Source organism: Centruroides vittatus, unplaced genomic scaffold (genome assembly GCF_030686945.1).
Source record: "Centruroides vittatus isolate TY-2023 unplaced genomic scaffold, ASM3068694v2 contig_2830, whole genome shotgun sequence".
NCBI lineage: Eukaryota > Metazoa > Arthropoda > Arachnida > Scorpiones > Buthidae > Centruroides > Centruroides vittatus.
The window spans coordinates 1-19,862 of NW_027121802.1; the positions used below are offsets into that span (position 1 = coordinate 1).

The 19,862-nt window shown below is 44.6% G+C and overlaps 2 protein-coding genes across 2 annotated transcripts; both read right to left on the minus strand.

Moving 5' to 3' along the window:
- Positions 1-6,331: 6,331 nt before the first annotated feature.
- Positions 6,332-7,219, minus strand: LOC136972209 (uncharacterized). Its single transcript, XM_067266765.1, has one exon. The coding sequence runs from the start codon at positions 7,217-7,219 to the stop codon at positions 6,332-6,334; it is 888 nt and encodes a 295-aa protein (XP_067122866.1).
- A 10,795-nt stretch (positions 7,220-18,014) lies between these two features.
- LOC136972210 (uncharacterized) lies at positions 18,015-19,640 on the minus strand. The gene has a single exon (XM_067266767.1). It carries the CDS (start codon positions 19,638-19,640, stop codon positions 18,015-18,017), a length of 1,626 nt encoding a protein of 541 aa, XP_067122868.1.
- Positions 19,641-19,862: the final 222 nt, after the last annotated feature.

The following is a 19,862-nucleotide window of genomic DNA, read 5'->3' on the forward strand; positions in this document are numbered from 1 at the left end:
AGTAAAAATCAAACAATAATTTATTCTAAGAAATTCAACAAAGTCAACCCGACAATTCTCGATTCAAATCTATGTCTAACTTAACTCTATTCCCCTTGGGAATCCGACAAAACCAAAAGTTTAACTTATAACAATAATTCTTATAAACTAGAGATCCTAATCGTCACCTCAATATACTCGGAACCTATTTCCTCAAACTCTCAAGACTTTCTCAGACTGTCTATCCAAATTTCGAATCACTTCAAAATCACCTTGGAACTATTCGAGATTTTATCGGACACCTCTCTATTACTGCTGCGAAGCTCACCAACCTCGTTGCTATCCAGAATTCACCTCTCCGTCTTCACTTGAGACTCGGGATTTATAGTGTGAGGTGACGTCACAATTCTGAATGCGGTCACTCCCCTCATTTACATACTTAAATGCTAACAATAACGTGTTTCATCGTCTGGCAGCCCTTTTTCCGACAGTTTACTCACTAACCTTTTACATTATTTGTTTTTACAATTTTTTCTGGGGCGAGTTTATTTCGTGCTTGTGGGTTCTTTCCCCCCCTCTTTCTTGGTGCGGACCTATTCGTTGCCGCTCGGGGAGCGCAAATGTGCGTGAGTCCTATGGCGCTTTTCTTTCGTCGGTGAGTTGGGTTTTATTTCTTCTCTTTTTAAATACTTAAGGTGAATGGTGAGGAAACCTTCATCCTAACAAAACATAAGCCCCGAACAAAAATAAAATAATAAGCAAAATAAAAGTAAAATAAAAATAACGCTCGGACTTGGTTCCTTACAACAAGGCCAAGACTCCCCCTCACTATATACCACCTGGGAAAGGTAGAACCTTTCCCTCTGGAAAGCAGTACAATCATAAATGATATGCTCAATATTTTCAGAATCAAGGCCACAGATACACAATGGGTTATCCCTAAGACTAAACCTTAACAGATAATCACCAAGGCCGTTGTGATCTGTAAGCACAAACATAGAGATCTTGTCACGAACAATCCAGTTCAAATTCCTAATCCATTCTTCAATATTAGGTAACAGCCTGAAGGTATAACGACCTTTATCACTGTTCAACCACCTCTCCTGCCAACGCAGCAGAGTGGTATCCTTTAACTTCCGCTTGATATAACACAGCGGAAAATTATTGTAATCAATATCCAAGTTCCTGACAGCAAGCTTAGCCAAGTAATCGGCCCTCTCGTTACCAGTGATACCAGTATGCGCTTGCACCCACTTAAACCTGACACGGTCAAACAGATCATTATCCAATAATATACACTTAATAGTATAGACTAATGGATGAAGCGCCCTGCAGTCCTGCAAAGCATCAAGAGCACTGCGACTGTCTGTATAAATACAGACATCCTGATCACACTGTTCAGAAATACACCAGTTAACAGCCTCTTTGATACCCAAAAGCTCAGCCTGAAAGTTGGAGCAAAAGCTCTCCAACTTAAAGACCTGAGAAAAAACTTCCAAGCAATGCTGGTAAACGACAAAAGCCGCAACAGCACCGTCCTCAGACCTGGAACCATCCGTGTAAATATGGGTATCAGCAAGAAAACTCGTATCTGCCATAGTAATACAAAAATTAATGTTTGGCTTAGGCAGGAACCAGTAACTAACGTTAAGATCGCAGTTAGCTGTATCCAGAATTGGCTCAAGGGTAACAGATAAGTGACCTTTCCTAGCCAGATAACGCTTGGCATGCTCCTCAATAATGTACTCAATAGGAGGCTTCCCGGTCAAAACCAGCAAGGCCTCATTCGAAATTGTCTGAAAACATTTTGAGGTCCTTAACAATGCCACACGCTGTGCTCTGGCCAAGTGCCTACCCTGCATTGCCCTATAGGCATTAGGCCACCAGGCAGAAGCAGCGTAGGTCAACATAGGAACGACAAGCCCCTCATAAATGACATTGAAAGCTTCAGAATTGAGCCCCCACAGACTCTTGGCTACTTGTGCCAGCCTATTCATTATAGTAATACTCTTAAGCTTAACGTCCTTAATGTGCTCAATCCAGTTGAGCTTATTATCAAGAGTAACCGCAAGATACCTCATACGCTTGACTATCATAATAGAGGCGTTATCCATCTTAATTAATGGTATACGCTTAAGAAGCGTATTACTAGTGTTAGAAAACACTATCCCCATCGTTTTCTTGGGATTAAAAACAAGCTTTAATTCCCTTCCCCACTGGGAAATTCTGTTGATAATATTCGTACCATTAATCTCAAGATCCTTGCGAGTTTGACCAGGTACAACAATCATCAGGTCATCAGCATAAGCCGTAGCCTTGATACCACACTCGCTAATCTTAATGAGAATATCATCAAAAATAATATTCCAGAAGCTGGGCCCGGACTTAGAGCCCTGTGGGCAACCCCTCTCTAAATGCTTCTGCACACTGACGAAATTGGTAACATAGCCTGCTGACCTATTTGATAAATAGTCAGCAGCTAGATAGTATAAGTTCCTTGGGCACCTTGACCTCCTAAGCTTTAGAAGGATGCCCTGCCACCAGGCATGATTGAAAGCACCCATAATATCAAGGCTGATAGCCACAGTATAATTGTAGGTCTGCAAAAGGTTATTAATATTATCAACAACCATATTGATGGCATCCTCAGTAGACTTTTGCTTACTAAAGCCGTACTGCGTTGTATGCAGACCACAATTATCATGAATGTGCCACATGATCCTATTGATCATTAAGTCGTCCAATGTCTTCCCCAAAACTGGGAGCAGACTGATAGGCCGAAAACTAGATGGGTCAGAGTGATCAATCCGATTGGGCTTCGGAATGATCACCACTAAGGCACTTTTCCAAATGTCAGGAGAAGTGCCAAACTGTAAACACCCATTGAAAACCCTTACTAGAGTTTCCGAACACACATCCCAGGTCGCCCGAAAAATGTGACAATCAATACCATCTTCCCCGGGAGCCTTGTTAACTTTCATTTTCATAATGCTGTGATAGACCTCATCCCTAGTAAAGGGAGGATCGTCACTAGAAGTATACTCAGTTTGAAGCTCTTCACGAATAGCCGTATGGCTATCCTCGTCCCAACTCTCATTATCCTCAGGAAAGAAATGCGTCATAAGCGTATCAACAGTATCTTCCAGGGAAGCGGCAGAATTACCAACAGTCCCGATAGAAGTCAAGACCGACCTAGCCTTAATACGGCCAGTCCCAAGCTTATACAACATTCCCCAAGGGTCTGATGCATTGTCGGCGCAAAAGCGCTTCCAAGACTCGACCTTGTAATGTTTGATTTTACCCTTGTAAAACTTTTCAAACCTTACATAAATGGCTTTACGCCTGTTTTGCTCCACAAGATCGTAACAGTGCTGATACCTACGCCTGAGGTAAACATTCTGCTACTTTATGTGGGTTAAATCAGAATTCCACCATTTAACAGTGTGCATACCAGGCTTCCTAGCCGGGATACACTCCTTACATACGTCAATTAACCTACTCGTAAATTGACTAATAAAGTTTACGACCTGCCTGCTCTCATACACCTCAGGCATAGGGAGCTCCAGCATACTCATATGTAAAGCATTGCCAAACTTCTCCCAATTCGCACGATTAGTGTTGAACAAAGTATGAACATTCTTTTCTTTGGCGGACACAGCCCATTGCCAGAAAAAAAAATCAACCTATGGTCACTCATGCTCGGCTCCATGCTGACCTCCCAATCCTGAATACTCAGGAAAGCACCATCATTACAAATGGTAAGGTCTATCCAACTTGCCCCTCTTGGGCCATCGAAAGTTGGGGGGGAATCAGGATCGTTAACAATGTGGAGACCATGCTCAGCGAGAAACTCCAATAAATCATCAGCCGCGTCGTCATGTTCCTCCCCGCCCCAGACCGGGGAGTGAACATTAAAATCCCCACCGATGATAACATTGCATGCGTTAAAATGCCGCATGATTTTATCGATCTTATTAAGGGTGTGCCTAATAGGCTCCCCAAAAGTATGATAGACACTAACCCAAATAGTTCGCTTGCCCTGAATAATCATATCAGCACAAGCCACATTTGCATCGCTGTAATCTTGGCAAAACTGAATATCAATATTCCTGTTTGCACAAACAAGCACAGCAGATGGCCTGGCACACCTAGCGTGAATAACGCTAAGCCTAAGCCCAAGCCCCAAGCCCGCAACCTTGCCATGAAGGACATAAGGCTCCTGAATAATGGCTATATCTGTAGACTCCATGACCTTATTCAGCATGGAGCCTGCAGCAATCGCCCTCTGCATGTTAAGCTGAACTACTTTAATAGTATTGTAATCCAGCAAGGGCAGCTTAAGACCACTATCCATAGTCAGTACGGCTGATAATCAAATTTCTCATACGTTGCACTATAGGGCATTTTTTTATCTAGTGCGTTGTGCCGAACATCAGAATACTTTTCATGCTTACAATTAGCACAAACTTTAACAGTATTCTTGTTAGCGGCACTCTTTGAATCTATGATCTTGACCACATTGACTGCATATAGGTTTGGTTTCGTTACAATCCTTCGCAAAATGGCCCATTTTGCAACAATTGTAACACTGGATAACAGGGATGAAATCCTCGATATTACACCTCACCCAGTTAAGATTTATTCTCTTTAGGGCCATCAAGATCTTCCTGAGTGAAGGTGTAACCTCCACAACCCAGCTACAAAAAGGTCTATCCCTGCTTCCAAGTTGGAACTGAGGGTTGAATGCCTTAGCAAACTCCTCATCCTTATACTCATTGTTTTTTATGTCAGCATTTTGCTCGACAATATACTCGATCAATTCAGCTTTCTGAATATCTCGAGGGACACCATGTATTATGATCCTGGGCAAGCGTTTTCTTGCCTCTTTTGCCTCCAGACCATCAATTCTACTTACAGCATTCTGTAAAATAGCTTTGTCAACAGCTATAGCTCCCTTCCTGAGCTTCCTGATTCCCCTAATCCCAATTCCCAACTTATAGGGCTGAATACAATCCTTAATTTTTTGTTTAGTTTCCTCAGCTTTCCCATCACCTGACTTTGGTTGAATAATCAACACTTCTTTTTTCTCTATTGGAAACCTATTAACTTTTGGGAGGCCAGCAGCTTGAGCATATGACCTACCCCAGTAACACCAGCATTACTAATCTCATCTAACCGTTCAGTAATTCTCTCAAACATTTTAGTCACAGTGCTGTCCTCACTCGACTTACTGGCCAAAATGTCAATTATCTGAGTAACTTTGCTCATGATCATTTGAATGTGATCCCTAGAACCAAATTTAGAACCAGCATTCGAAGTCAAATATTCTGAAAGTTCTGTTTGCACATTTTTTGCTTTATTAATTCTCAGCTGTTGAGCTCTACAACTCCTTTGCCCGGCAGGGAAGGAAACTCACCGCACGAAACATCCACACCCTGGCTCACAGTCCTGAGGGACACCCCTGGTGCCCCCTTATCAGGCTGAGAAGCCATGAAGCCACAAAAAGGGCTAAAGAGAGGTTAGTATAAGTATACAAAGAACAAACTAATTAGTAAAGAAAAGAAAGAAAAACCAACTTTATTGCGCTACTGTGTTTAGTTTCCCCCGAAGGGTACTTGCGGGCTGCACCTCGAGGAGGTACACAGATATGACTTTCCCAGAGATAACTCGTGAAAAGCAGCGAAAAGGGGCTAAGCTAAAAAACGCTCAGATATTCGCCAAAAAAAATTGCTCACGATAATCTCACAAGTTGGGACCGCAGCCCAGTAGATAGGGACAGATCAGTTCAGTTCAGTTATTTTATTTCGTAATACACCAGTAGGTACATGCCAGGTGCTGTTACAACATAATTGGGAAAAGACGGGACAGAGTAATTAATTTCAGGGTTTGATACAGAAGGTGTACGATATTACAGCAATGATAACATAAACGAAAGATATTTACCACATAAAATAAAGCAAATACAAAATTCAGAAAAAATAACATAGAATAAAACGCAATAATAAAAAAAATAAAATAAAATAAAATAAAATATAAAGTAAAATAGCAACGCGTGTATACAATGAGCGGTGGATAACCACTAGTGAGACAAATATACATAGTTACAGAAAGTGTTTGAATACAAACATAGAGGAGAATTTTGAAGTGCACAAAGCTGGGTAATTCCATACAGAAAGATGTATGCGTAGTCCGAGGCGATGACCAGAAGACGCCTGCAGAAACTAGAAGACTGGAACTGTCGTTTTCTTGTAATATGCGGAGATGAGATTACAAAGGGCCCTGAAAGTGTCTTTATGCCTTATCAGGTAGTCCAGATTGGTTGGAGGCCAGGTGTAGTTGTGTGTTTCGAGGATTAAGCTGAGCTGCATCCGCTCCTGTTCCAGCAGCGGACAGTGCAGCAGATAGTGGTGTTGCCGTCCGAGATACCACAGATAGTACAGTTGGGAGATGTGGTGTTTTTGAAACGATCTAGGTAGCTGAAGAATCTCCCATGGTTGGTAAGGAACTGTGTAAGATTGTGATTCGGGGAGTACGAGTCGTAACTATGGAAGTCTTTTAGGTTTGGAATGAAGTTGTTGGTGGTTGAGTTGTTGTCCTCCCACTCAGACTGCCAAGAGGCCCCCATTTCCTTCCACAGAATATTTTTAACAATCTTTAGACTTATTTTACTGTACTCAATAGGCAAGGCACTGTTGGTGGATGCCTGCTTGGCAATGGCGTCTGCCCTTTCATTTCCCTGTGTGCCCTGGTGAGCCCTGGTCCAATTGATGGAGTAACGATTTGTTGAACCATTCGCTATTTCATGGGTGTTTACAGCGAGAGGGTGAAGGGATCTGCCCTGTAGTAGGGTCATTGCGGAGGCGCTGTCTGTGATGATGTTGATACACTTGTTTCTATGCTGCTCGTCGGTCCATTTGATGGCTCTGTTAATGGCTAACAACTCTGCCTGGAAAGTGGTGCAGTGCTCTCCAAGCTTGAACTGCCTGAAGGCTGTCTCCTGCCCGTCCTTGTATGAGACAAAGCCACAGCCCACACCCAGGTCAGATCTGGAACCATCTGTAAAGATTATTAAGTCCGTAGCAGCTGGGATGTCAAATGTGATACTGTTGGGAGTGGCTGGGTGTCGTGATTTTGCGAAGTCGACGTTGGCTTCAAAGTCCTCATATTCAATGTTGTGGTTGTTGTAATTTATCCTGTTGCCCCATTTAAGCTGCCACACTTTATAATATAGAGTTACCATTTTATCGATGGGGGCTTTCTAGCCAACACCTGGAGGGAGGTGTTGGGGGTGGTGTTGTATGCCCTGGTTATTTGAAGTAAGGCTCTCCTCTGTGCAGCAATGAATTTCCTCTTTATGTGTACCTTGTAGATATCCTCACCCCAACTACCGCAGGCCATAGGTAACTATGGGCAGAAAGATGCTGTCGTAGATGGTGTCCAATGCCTCAGCGGCTAGCCCCAGTGCTTCTTAGCCATGCCCGTGAATGCATTGAAGATCCTCCCTGTCCTCTCAGTGATGTACTTCGTATGTGCATTCCACAGGAGGCGATGTTCTAAAATGACACCCAGGTATTTTAAAGTCTTGTTGATGCTGACTGTTTGGTTGCCCATTTTAATCGTGGGGACCCTCAGGTAAATATTAGGTTGCCCAGGCCTGTTAAAGACCGTGCCACAGGTCTTCGCGGCGTTCAACATCAATTTAAATTTGCCTCCCCATTCCAGTATTTTGACAAGAGTATCGTTCCCTTTGCATTCCAGGTCTGCGCGGGAGTGCCCACCAAGAATTACCAGGGCGTCGTCCGCATAGGCAAACAAGTCCTGCTGTCCGAAGTCTTGTCGTAGGAAGTCGTTGAAGACCACACACCAGAGCAGCGGACCACAAACGGAGCCCTGGGGGCAGCCTCGAACGACACTCCTAGAGACAGAGTAACCGCCAACGTTAAGTGTTGCAGACCGGTCGGTAAGATAGTCCCGGATAATCCTGTAAAGGTTAGCAGGACAACCTCTCTTTTTGAGTCCATAGAGAATTGATGGCCACCAGGCGCTGTCGAATGCTTTAGCAATGTCCAGGCTGATGGCCATTACATATTTGTAGTCGTTAAGCATAGTACTAATGCTGCTAGTCACTTTGTGAATGGCATCAGCTGTAGACCTCTGAGGACGAAAACCGTATTGGTTATTGTGTAAAGAAAGATTTTTCTCCAAGTTCCACTGGAGTCTGTTTGTAATAAGCCTTCCCAGTACTTTACCAAGCACTGGTAGTAGTGAAATAGGGCGGCTGTCCTCCGGGTTCCCCGGTTTTGGCACTGGCACAATTCTTGCACTCTTCCATTTGTGAGGGAAAATGCCGTGCTTGAGGCAGACATTATAGATCTCTGTGAGTTGATTGGGAATCATATTCCATAGTTGTTTTGCCAATTCCGGGGTGATGTCGTCTTGCCCCGGTGCCTTCTTATTATTCAGATTGGCAAACGTTTGCTCTATTTCATGATAGCTGAATTCGGGAGTGTTAAGACTGTCCGTATCCCCAGTGATCTGGTTGCGTATTTCCTGTGGTATTCGGTTTCCTGGGTGTTGGTCATCTCTAAGGCAATATTGATCCATTTTTAGACTAGCCGCCTGGAAGAACTCTTGTCCTGGGGTGGTAGAGTGAAGAATAGTGTTACTTTTCAGCTTGTTTGTGGCGTACTTGGTAATGAAACCCCAGGGATTCTTAGTGGCCTTTTCACAGAAGTTTTTCCACGAGGATAGTTTGGCCTTCTTAATTTCACTTTTATATACCTTTAGATGCTGGAGGTATTGGGTTTTGTAGTTTGTGCGTACAGGCTCGGTATGACAGTTTTGATATTTCTTACGAAGGTTGATGTTTCGTTCCCGATGGTACTTAAGAGTTTCACTCCACCAGGGCGCAGGCCTGCGACTGTTTGTGTACTTAGGGATGTGAGTGTTACAGGCCTCCTCGATGGCTTTGATATTTTGCTCAATACAGCTCCTTGCGTTCAATGGGGCGGGGTGATCGCAGTTAGTTAGGTTCTGGTTGAGATGAGTGATAAGCCTGTCCCAGTCAGCGTGTCTGAGGTTGTATTTTAGGCATGGTTGACAGAAGTTGTCCTCAGAGGTCGAGTTGATGTTGAAAGCTACCATTGCGTGGTCATCTATAGAGTCCTCCAGGACTCTCCAGTTAGATATGAGAGGTACACAGCCAAGGGAACAAGCAGTGACATCAATCCAGCTGTGTCCCTGGCTGGATACAAAGGTAGGTGGAGAGTGCGGATTCCTCACAGTTGCGTCCTCTGCTGTCCAAACGATCTCCTCCCCACGTTGGGGAGTGCACGTTAGTATCAACTGCCAGGATGTAATATACGCCGGTGAAGGTGTCCATACAGCCCTGGATGTCCTCAAGAATCTCATTGATATCTTTGTCCTTTGGACAGTAAAAGTTGACAAAGATGTACCTTTGACCGTTAATGACCATTTCCGTACAGCAGATATACTGAGAGCTGATATTGCTGTGATGTAAAATAGACAAGCTATGGTTTGGCACGATGGAAACTGCCCAGGGGTAACTAGATGTCCCTCGGAGCGTGGTGCAGGTCTTCGGGAGGCAGGCAGGGGTGTTATTCACACAATATGGCTCCTGACACAATACGAAATCATAATTGTTGAGATGGGTAGTTAAGATTGAGGTGGAGGCGATGCTGCGGCCGGTGTTGTATTGCAGAATACTGATGTTTCTTTTATTTTGTTGGTCCATAGTCGGTGTTATTGATGATGTGAGATTTAATTTTCAGATAGATGGGGCAGGAGCCATCCCTTGTGTTGTGTCCCTTCTCAGTCTCGTTGCCATGTGTGCAGTTACTGCACACAGGAGTTTTATTTCTGTTGGAGCATTCCTTGTATGCATGTGTGCCTCCGCAGTGGCTGCATGTGGGGGTCGTTTGGCTACAGGTAGTGGTAGAGTGCCCGAACATACAGCACCTATAGCACTGCAGGACGGGGCAGAAGTCCGATATCCTGCACCTGGACCACTCCAGCGACACCTTCCCCAGAATCAGAAGTCTCCTGCGAAGTTCGGAGAGACCTGAGCAACCCAGTTGATGTAAGTCGTTGCCTTTTTCCCCGTATTGAATTTAAGAGTGAAGCCCTTATTAAACTCCTCTTCAGTGAGGGCTGTATTTATAGCCTCGTTCTGCCTATAGATGAGAGAGGAGAGATCCTCCTGAGAGATGTCAGCAGGGACTGAGTAGATGGCTATATGTGGTCTGCGTTTCTTTGGCCTTTTAACTTCCGTTTGTGGCATTTTCTTTAAAATGTGCTGCTCAAGTCTTCTAACCTCTTCTTGGCTTCTTATTTCGATAGCAATTCCCCAGTTTCCCACATTACGAATTTTGTCTATGCCTATTTTCAACTGAGATGGCTTAATCTTCTCTTGCAGTGCCTTCCTTAAGTTATTGCAACTTTTTTCCTCACCCTTATTGCATAAGAGGAGGACGTTGTTGTTGTTATTTCTCGGAGTCCTGGTACTTTTAAAAGGCTCAATAACCTTACTGGACTGAAGAACTGCGCTGTATGAACGCTGTGTTGGTTCCCCTGGAAGTTGGGTATGAAGTTGTTCAACTTTTCTGTCCATTGATTTTTGGATCTCTAGAATCTCTTGTATCTGGCCATCCTTGATTAATTTGTCCAGATTCGAAGTAGATAGGGACAATCAATCAATCAATCAATATAATTTTATTTGTACATAAAGTACATTCCCTGGCCCCGTAGTAAGCATTACCAGGGAACAAGAATACAGAAAAGATAAAGCGACAAGTAACATGATTACAGTAAGTAGAATTAATATACAAGACAAATATTATGGTTATACTAAGATGGGTAAGGTTACAATAAGGCAATAAAAACATACATGAGAAAGATTGAGTACACAATATATATGGCAAAGAATTATACAATAAAAATAACAATGTAGGGAAAATTATACAGAAATAATATAAAATAAAAACAAAAATAATATGAAAAATACAGAAAGTAAATATATACAGAATATACAGTGCGAACCACGTATGGTCGCGCAGGTTGACTTTAGTCAACTACAGGAATACCGCGTGTTGAGGAGTTTTGAGTAGATAGGGACAGTTCAGTTCAGTTCAGTTATTTTTATTTTAACATACAAATAGTGTACATCCCGGTGCCACAATGATATAACCGGGTAGAAACAGACAAAGGAATACAATTACAGAATTTTGCTGAAAAACAACAAGAATACAAACTACATGCTTTTGCTTGAGGCATGGAAAGAGGTGCGAAAGGCACCTATACAAAGTGTGTGAGACAAAAGAAAAGCTCATTGCCGCTTGCAATGAGAACAAAAGGTGTGTAGAGCGAAAATGTGTGTGAAACAGATCCCCAAGAAACGACGAGTCCAGAGTGCTGACCTGAAAAGCCCCCCAACAGCGGTCCCCCGCGGACAGATCTCGCCTCTTGTTGATACCGCAGCCAGGTGCAGTATGTTGGCACCGGCGGTATCGGGGCTCAACTCCATACAGGAGGAGGTGTTAGACCCGGGATCGGACACGGGTTCCCGAAGAGGAGCAGAGACCAAGGGTGAAGATTAAGGTGCGTTGTCCTTTTAAAGTAGACGTTCGATAAATGTACTAAGGCATTGTAGTAGTCTTTGTGCTGAAAGATATTGTCCAGGCTGGTCGGTGGCCAGCTGCCGCCATTTGCCAGTATGGTAGTTTTGAGTTGCAGCCGCTCCAGCTCCAAAATAGAGCACTCCAAGAGATAGTGCTGGCTGCCATCCTGGGTGCCGCAAGTTGGGCAGTTGGGTTCATTAGTGTGCTTGAAGCGGGCAAGATAAGAATAGAACTTCCCGTGGTTGGTCAGCATCTGAGAGAGCCCATGGCTGGGGAGTACCACTTTGAATTAAGGAGTTCCTTGATGTTAGTAATGTAGGTGGAAGTGGTGGAAGGGTTTTGATTCCACTCGGTCTGCCAAGTTTCAAGCAGGTCGTGCCACAGCAAGCCTTTGATGGCTTTGATGCTAATTTTGTTGTAACTTATTGGGAGGCTGCTGTTTGTAGACGCCTCTTTGGCCACCGCGTCCGCCCTTTCATTACCGGTGTTGCCAGCGTGGGCCTTGGTCCAGTTCAGAAAGAATGTGCAGGATGAGGTGGCTATGGCCTCTTGGATTTCAGTCACCAAAGGGTGGGATGAGTTGGCAGTGAGAAGTTGGAGCGCGGAGGCGCTATCGGTAATGATGTTGAATGCTGGAATTAGTCGTGTGGTGGTTGGCCCAGTCAGTGGCCTTTTTAATGGCGTATAGTTCCGCCTGAAAAGCCGTGCAGAACTCCCCGAGCCGAAACTGCTCCTGAGCAATTTCCTCGTTGTTGGTAAAGACCACAAAGCTGCAGCCCACGTTCTGGTCTGTCTTCGACCCATCCGTGTAAACGTGCATGTCAGCTTGGGTGGGAGTTGTAAAATTAATAGCACAGGGAGTGGCCGGATGTCTTGAAAAGGCAAACTTAATACTTTGCTCCATGTCCTCGTGTTTGAGGCTGATGTTACCGATTTTTATTGTATCGCCCCATTTAATTTTCCATATTTTGTGATACATGGTGATGACATGATCAATAGGGGCTTTGCGTGCCAGGACTTGTAAGGAAAAGTTTGAAGTCGTTTTGTAAGCTTTCGTCATTTGCAAAAGTGGCCTACGCTGGGCGGCGATAAGCTTCCTGCGGATGTGGACCTTATGAACATCCTGGCCCAACTGCCGCAGGCGTACGTGCAGATGGTAACGAAAATCTGGTTGTAGATGGGTTCTAGGGCCTCGGCTGCCAGGCCCCACTGCCTGCGGGCCACGCCGGAGAAGAGATTAAATATCTTGCCTAACTTGTCGGTAATATAATTGGTATGCGTACTCCAAAGTAGTCAGTGGTCCAGGAAGACCTTAAATGTATTTAATTGATTTTTCAATGCGAATTGTATGCCCTTCCATTTTTATCGTTGGGACTCTCAGGTATAGGTTTTGATGCCCAGGCTGATTGAAAATGATTCCTTTAGTTTTGGCGGCGTTGATTTTAAGCTTGTAATTAGCGCTCCATTTGACGATGTTCTCTAGAATTCTGTTTCCGTTGGCCTCGAGGTCTGCGCGTGAGTGCCCCCTGTATAGCACCAGCGCGTCATCAGCGTAAGCCACAGCTTCATGCTGCCCAAAGTTCTCCCTGAGAAAGTCGTCGAACAGAATTGTCCACAGCAGTGGGCCGCAGACAGAGCCCTGTGGACAGCCCCGGATTACCTCTCTGTGCACTGTGTGGCCTCCACAGCGCAATTCGGCAGTTCTTTCTTTAAGAAAATCTTTTAGTAAGTTAAAGATGTTTGCTGGGCATTGTCTGGCACGAAGGTTGTATAGCACCAGTGGCCACCATGCGCTGTCGAAAGCTTTAGTAATATCGATACTTATTGCCAGTACATATTTGTGCTCTTTGAGAAGATTTTTGATAGTCTGTATTACTTTCTCGATGGCATCTGGTGCCGACCGCTGTGGCCTAAAGCCGAACTGGTGCCTATGTATGTGATGGTTCTTTTCCATGTGCCAGAGTGTCCTATTTGCAATCAGCCTTTCTAACACCTTCCCGAGAACCGGCAAGAGCGAGATAGGCCTGCACTCGGCAGCATTGCCTGGCTTCGGGACCGGGACAACTATGGCGTGCTTCCACGGACGGGGAAAAACACCGTGCTGAAGGCAAGCGTTAAACAAATCGTTTAGCTGGTTGGGGATGATCATCCACAGCTGCTTCACCAGCTCCGGAGTAACATCGTCCCGGCCTGGGGCCTTTTTATTATTGAGGTTCTTGATCACACGGTGAATTTCGTGATTCTGAAACTTTGGGGTGTCCAGTGCATTGCTGTTTTCCTGAATTTGATCACGGATCCTCTGGTGGAAGCTAGTTTCCTCATCGATACTGTCAGTGAGGCAATATTGGTCCATTCTCTGATTAGCGGCTTGGTGGAAATCCTGGCCAATAGATGTTGAGTAGAGGATTTGGCGTTTTTTTAAGCTTGCTTGTGCAAAACTTAGTTATAAACCCCCATGGGTTGCGAGTAATCGATTCGTAATACTTTGACCATGAGGCCAGCTTGGATTTCTTAATTTCCTTTTTGTAAAGGTTTAGGTGGTCCATGAATTGCTGCTTGAGTGAAGTTCGCGTTGGTTTGGTGTGGCATCTTTGATATCTCTTACGGAGCCTAATAGTGGTCAGCCAGAAGTTAGTGAGGTCCTCTGTCCACCACGGGACTGCCTTATGTTTGTTTGTATATTTGGGAATGTACGTACTGATTGCCATCTCTATGATGCTGATATTATTTTCTATAATAGTCCGAGCCTCGTGAGGGTCAGTTTGGTTGCAACTGTTGAGGTTGTTGTTCAAATGGTTCTTCAGGCCTTCCCAGTCGGCCCGTCTAAGGTTAAATTTTGGGCGAGGCTGTCTTCGGTTCTGATTGGTGGTCTCGATGCTAAAGGAAATCATAGCATGGTCGTCTAGCGACTCTTCGAGAACCTTCCAGCTGTGAATGTGAGTAGCGCAGCCAAGGGAGCAGGCTGTCACGTCTATCCAGCTGTGCCCCTGGCTGAAGTGAAAGTGGGCGGCGACATAGGGTCGTTGAGTACTAAGAGGTTGTTTTGGGCGAAGAAATCTTCCCAGAGGCGGCCGCGGTTGTCGAGGATCTCCCCTCCCCACGTAGGAGAGTGAGCATTCGTGTCACCTGCCAGAATGTAGTAAACGTTGGAAAAGGCATCCATGCGGCTTTGCAACTCGTTAAGCATCTCCTCACAGTCTTGATTTTTGGGGAAGTAAAAATTGATTAGAATATATCTGCACCCGTCGAGAATAAGCTCCGTGCAACAGATGTACTCCGTGCTAATGTTCCGGTGGTGCAACAAAGATAAGTCATTATTCGGAGCAATAGAGGTTACCCAAGGGTATCCTTGGGTACCGGTAAGGACGATGCAGGTTGAAGGTAGGCATGCTGGGGTATTGCGCACGCAATACGGCTCTTGGCAAAAAATGAAGTCAAATTTGTTAATGTTAGACGAAAGAATGGAGGCAGCGGCAATGCCTCTGCCTGCGTTGTATTGCAGAAAACGTAAGTCCTTTTTATTATTTGGTTCCATGTTCGGTTCTTTTGATGATATTGGCCTTTATTCTCTGAAAGACTGGACACGAGCCGTCGCGTGCGTTGTGTTGGTGTTCAGTAACATTTTCGTGTCTGCAATTGGAACAGATTGCTGTCTTATCTCTGTTGTGGCATTCTTTATACAAGTGCTCGCCCATGCAGTGGCTGCATGTCGGGGCCTCCTGCCTACATGCAGAAGCCGAGTGGCCAAAACGACAACAGCGAAAACACTGTAAGACAGGACAAAAGTCCGTCACTCTTACAATGCGACCATTTGATAGAGACCTTGCCCTGAGTGAGCAGAGTTTTCCTTAAAAGGGGCGTAATTTGGACGACCCAGTTGGTGTAATCATTATTTCGCTTCCCCATGCCAAACTTAACTGAGAAGGAGTTGCGAAATTCTTCCTCGGTCAAAAATTTTCCAAAGATGGGATTTTGCCTGTATATGATTTCCGGGAGCTCCTCCCTTGGGATCTGTGCCAGGACGGAGTAAATAGCTACGTGTGGGTGTCGCCTTTTTGGTTTCCTTATCTCTATGTGTGGTAACTCTTCGGCAATGTGTTGTTGCAGTCTGTCAGCATCTGCCTGGCTCTTAGTTTCAAGGGCCAGACCGCCTCCGCCGATGTTACGGATGTTATTAATCCATATTTTAAGTTGGGAAGGCTTGATTTTTTCGTAGATAGATTTCCTTAATTTGTTACAGCTTTTCTCCTTTTTCTTGTCATAAAGGAGTAGAACCGCTGTGTTGTTGTCAACCATACCCGTGGATTTTGTCATTTCTACCCGCCGTCCGGATTGAAGTACAGCACTATAAGATTTTTGTGCATTCCTGTTTGAAAGAGAGGAGGCACTCAGCAGTTCCAGTTTTTTCGTGATCATATTCTGACCCTGTAAAATATTTGAAATCTGCCCTTCCTCTAAGATCTTGTCCAGTCTTGCCTTTAACCCCTCCATCTGTGTAAGTGGGGTGTCCAAATTCATTTTATCAATAATATGGTCGACATTGCTTCCCGTTTGCTCACTGGTATTAATAATACTGTCGAGCTTTTCGTCTATACTTTTAAGCCTCTGCGAGATGTCCTTATAGTTCGAGTTTGCCACGTGGTTTTCTAATGTGGAGATAAAATTTTTAAGGCTCTCGGAAGAGTATGCTGCGTGGATTTTTATCCACTGAAGGAATCAGCTCGTTTGTTAGAAGGCCTTTGATTTTTTCTTCTATTTCGTCTAGTTTGCAGTTGTCGTTGCAGATAGATTGCGGGGGGTGTAACACAGGCATTGGAGGTGTTGCCTGTGCAAAGAGAAAGTTGTTGCTATGGGGAGTTGCCTCTCCATGCGTGCTGGAGCTCCTTGAAAAAGATGGAGATGACTCATCAGAACGTATCACTGTTATTGTCGTCCTCCCCTGGCATAAGATTAGTCCTGATCGTTTTTGAAGCGAGATCAATAATCCTGCGCATCTGGTCGCAAACGTATTCGGTATTTTGGGTGGCTCCCAGGCGTTTGTTGACACCTTCAGAGCAGTACTTTTTGGTTTCCGCCAGAATCCCATTGGCTTCCTTCAGAAAACTATTCAAATATTTGGTGCCATGACAGCAGAAAGAAAACACGAAATGGTTCCCCTGTGTAATTGTTGAGTATCTATCCCGCAGCTGAAGGGAGGTGAAAGTTGAACACTGTTCAGACAGCTCTGCACTGCCAAGGTGTCCTTAACCGTGCAGAGAGAAAAGATAGAAATAAAACTAGAAATAATAACTAACTTAACCTAAATATAACAATAAAAGCAACAGATGTAAAGAAGACACTATTAGGTAACAAACAGTATCATTGATGTAAGGAAATCCAAAGTAAACAAATCCTGAGACAGCTGCAATTGTTTACTCATTCGTCATCATGACAACGACCGTTTTACGTCGAGTCCGTTAGAAATACGTTAATTTCCGTTAGGTTTCCGTTAAGGTCGTTGACCTGTGGATGTGCTGTAAAGATCACTGAATTTTAAAATTACGAAAACACCGAAAATAACCACGGTACGATGACGAAATTAACCCAGAACGTCCACACTGATGCCCTGTCCACGATAAAGGCCCGAAATTTCCACAGCGGTGAGTGGAAAGCCCAATGCGGGCCGAAGAAGTGCAAACGCTTAATGAGTGATTGCCAAAAATTGGCTGGGCCTAGAGTAACGAAAATTGGTACGGGTACTCACGGTCTGTTCCTGCATATGGCGAAACAAAAATTCCGGGAAAGCGGTGTCCGGAAAAGCGGCGAAACCGTCCGGAACAACGAACTTCCTTTAATGACTTTAGAGAGGTCCTAACTTCCGAAAAAGTTGGTCCACCCAGGGCAATCTTTGGTATCCAAAGAATCGTCTTGATCTCAGGAACCTGAAAATCACCACAAAAAACACCAGACAAAAGTGAATCCTGTGAAAACTGCGCGAAATCGCGGAGCACGAAACACACACAGCCTCACTGATCAAGGAACAGTCCACTAGTCAGTAGATAGGGACAGTTCAGTTATTTTTTATTTAAGATACCAAGAGGTACATATCCGGTGCCATAAAACATAACCGGATGGCAAAATGACAAAGAATAAAATACATAGCAAAATTGGTGTACAAAATATGATAGAAAAGAAAAAAAAAATATAATAACATTGTATTGTAATTAACTTTTAAAGGTGAGAGTACAAGTATATATACAGTAAAAGGGTAATATAAGAAAACTACGAGCTAAAGCTCCGTACAGACAGAGCGAAAGTGAAAAATATACAATATATACATTGTGTATGCGCGACAGAGTAAAACAATACAGTTGCCAGGGTTAGCGGAAGCCTGGAACCGAAGTGTTCCTGAGGTAGCTGCTAAAGATGTTTAGTAGAGCATGATACGAGTCTTTGTATTTGATGAAACAGTTCAGATTTGGTGGTGGCCAAGTGTGGTTTGTGCGTCTCGGTAAGGATCTTGTGTTGGAGGCGTTCCCGCTCAGTCATAGGGCAGGTAAGGATGTAATGTTTGCTTCCATCGGTGGTGGCACAAATAGGACAGTTTGGGTTATTAGTATTCTTGAATCTTGCCAAATAAGAGTGGAATCTACCGTGGTTAGTTAGTATCTGGGAGATCCTGTGGCCTGGGACATACCAGCTGTAGGTGAGGAAGTCATTTATATTTGGGATGAAACTGTGGGTAATAGAGTGCAGGTGATTGGTATCCCATTCATCTTGCCAGGATCGCAAGAGGTCCTTCCACAAAATACCCTTTATGGAATTGATGTTCAGTTTACTGTAGGCTGTAGGAAGGTTAATATTAGAGGAGGCGTCTTTTGCAAGAGCATCGGCCCTTTCATTGCCGAAGTGGCCCTGGTGAGCTCTTGTCCAGTTTAGGTAGAAATGACAAGTAGAGTTGTTAATTGTTTCCTGAATGTTGTTGGCCAGCGGGTGAAAGTTGCTCGATTGCAAGATGGCAAGTGCAGAGGCGCTGTCGGTTGTGATGCTGATCTTATCGTGGGTGTGGTTATTGTCAGCCCAGGAAGTGGCCATGGAAATGGCAAACAGTTCGGCCTGAAAAACTGTGCAGTTTGCATCCAGCCTGTATTGGCCCACAGCAATTTCGCTCCCGTTGCTGTTGTAAGCTACGAAGCCACTGCCCACAGAAGTGTCGCTCTTGGAGCCATCTGTGTAGATGTAAACGTCGGCCAGATCGTTAGTACCAAAATGGGTCTTGTAACGAGTTGCAGGGTGCCTAGTATCGCTGTATTTGACTTTTCTCTCTAGGTCGTTGCTGCTAATGATGATGATATTCGTTACAATGTCTCGTCCCCATTTAATATGCCAAGTCTTTAGGTGCAATGTAACCACTTTATCAATAGGGGCTTTTCTGGCAAGAATGTGCAGTGAGGCATTTGGGGTGGTACTGTAAGCCTTTGTCAGTTGTATTAAAGCTCTTCTCTGAGTTGCCCAAAGCTTATGCTTGATGTGTACCTTGTGGACAGCTTCCCCCCAGCTGCCACAGGCGTAGGTGGTGATGGGCACAAAAATCTGATTGTATATTGCCTCCATTGCGTCGGTCGACAGTCCCCAGCATCTTCTAGCAATGCCAGCAAAAGCATTAAAGATCTTTCCTGTGCGGTCGTTAACGTAGGCGGCATGAGAGTTCCACAGCAGCCAGAAGTCGAGGACTACTCCCAGGTATTTAATTGTTTTTTTCACTCGGACAGTCTGAGCATTCATCTTAATGGTGGGGACTCTCAGGTAGAGGTTTTGATTACCTGGCCTGTTAAAAACAATGCACGTAGTCTTGGATGCATTGAAGGAGAGTTTGTACTTGGAGCCCCAGTTGAGGATGTTCTGAAGAATTTCATTCCCTTTAGTCTCAAGCTCCGCTCTTGAGTTACCACCACAGAGCACTAGAGCGTCGTCCACATAGGCCACAATGCTGTGCTGACCGAAGTTCTGACGGAGGAAGTTGTCGAAAACAACGTTCCAGAGCATGGGGCCACACACAGAGCCCTGCGGACAGCCACAGGCGACACTTCGGTGAACAGAGTGTCCCCCACATTGTAAACAGCGGTTCTATTCTTCAGGTAAGCTTTTTAAAAGAGTGTAGAGGTTTGCCGGGCAGTTCCTTCTGCGAAGACTTTGTAAGACGGAAGGCCACCAGACACTGTCAAAAGCCTTGGCAATGTCCAGACTGATGGCCAACACGTACCTATA

Coding starts and splice junctions, on each gene's coding strand:
- LOC136972209 (XM_067266765.1), bottom strand. CDS start 7,219: ATGGTAACTCTATATTATAAAGTGTGGCAGCTTAAATGGGGCAACAGG.
- LOC136972210 (XM_067266767.1), bottom strand. CDS start 19,640: ATGCTCTGGAACGTTGTTTTCGACAACTTCCTCCGTCAGAACTTCGGT.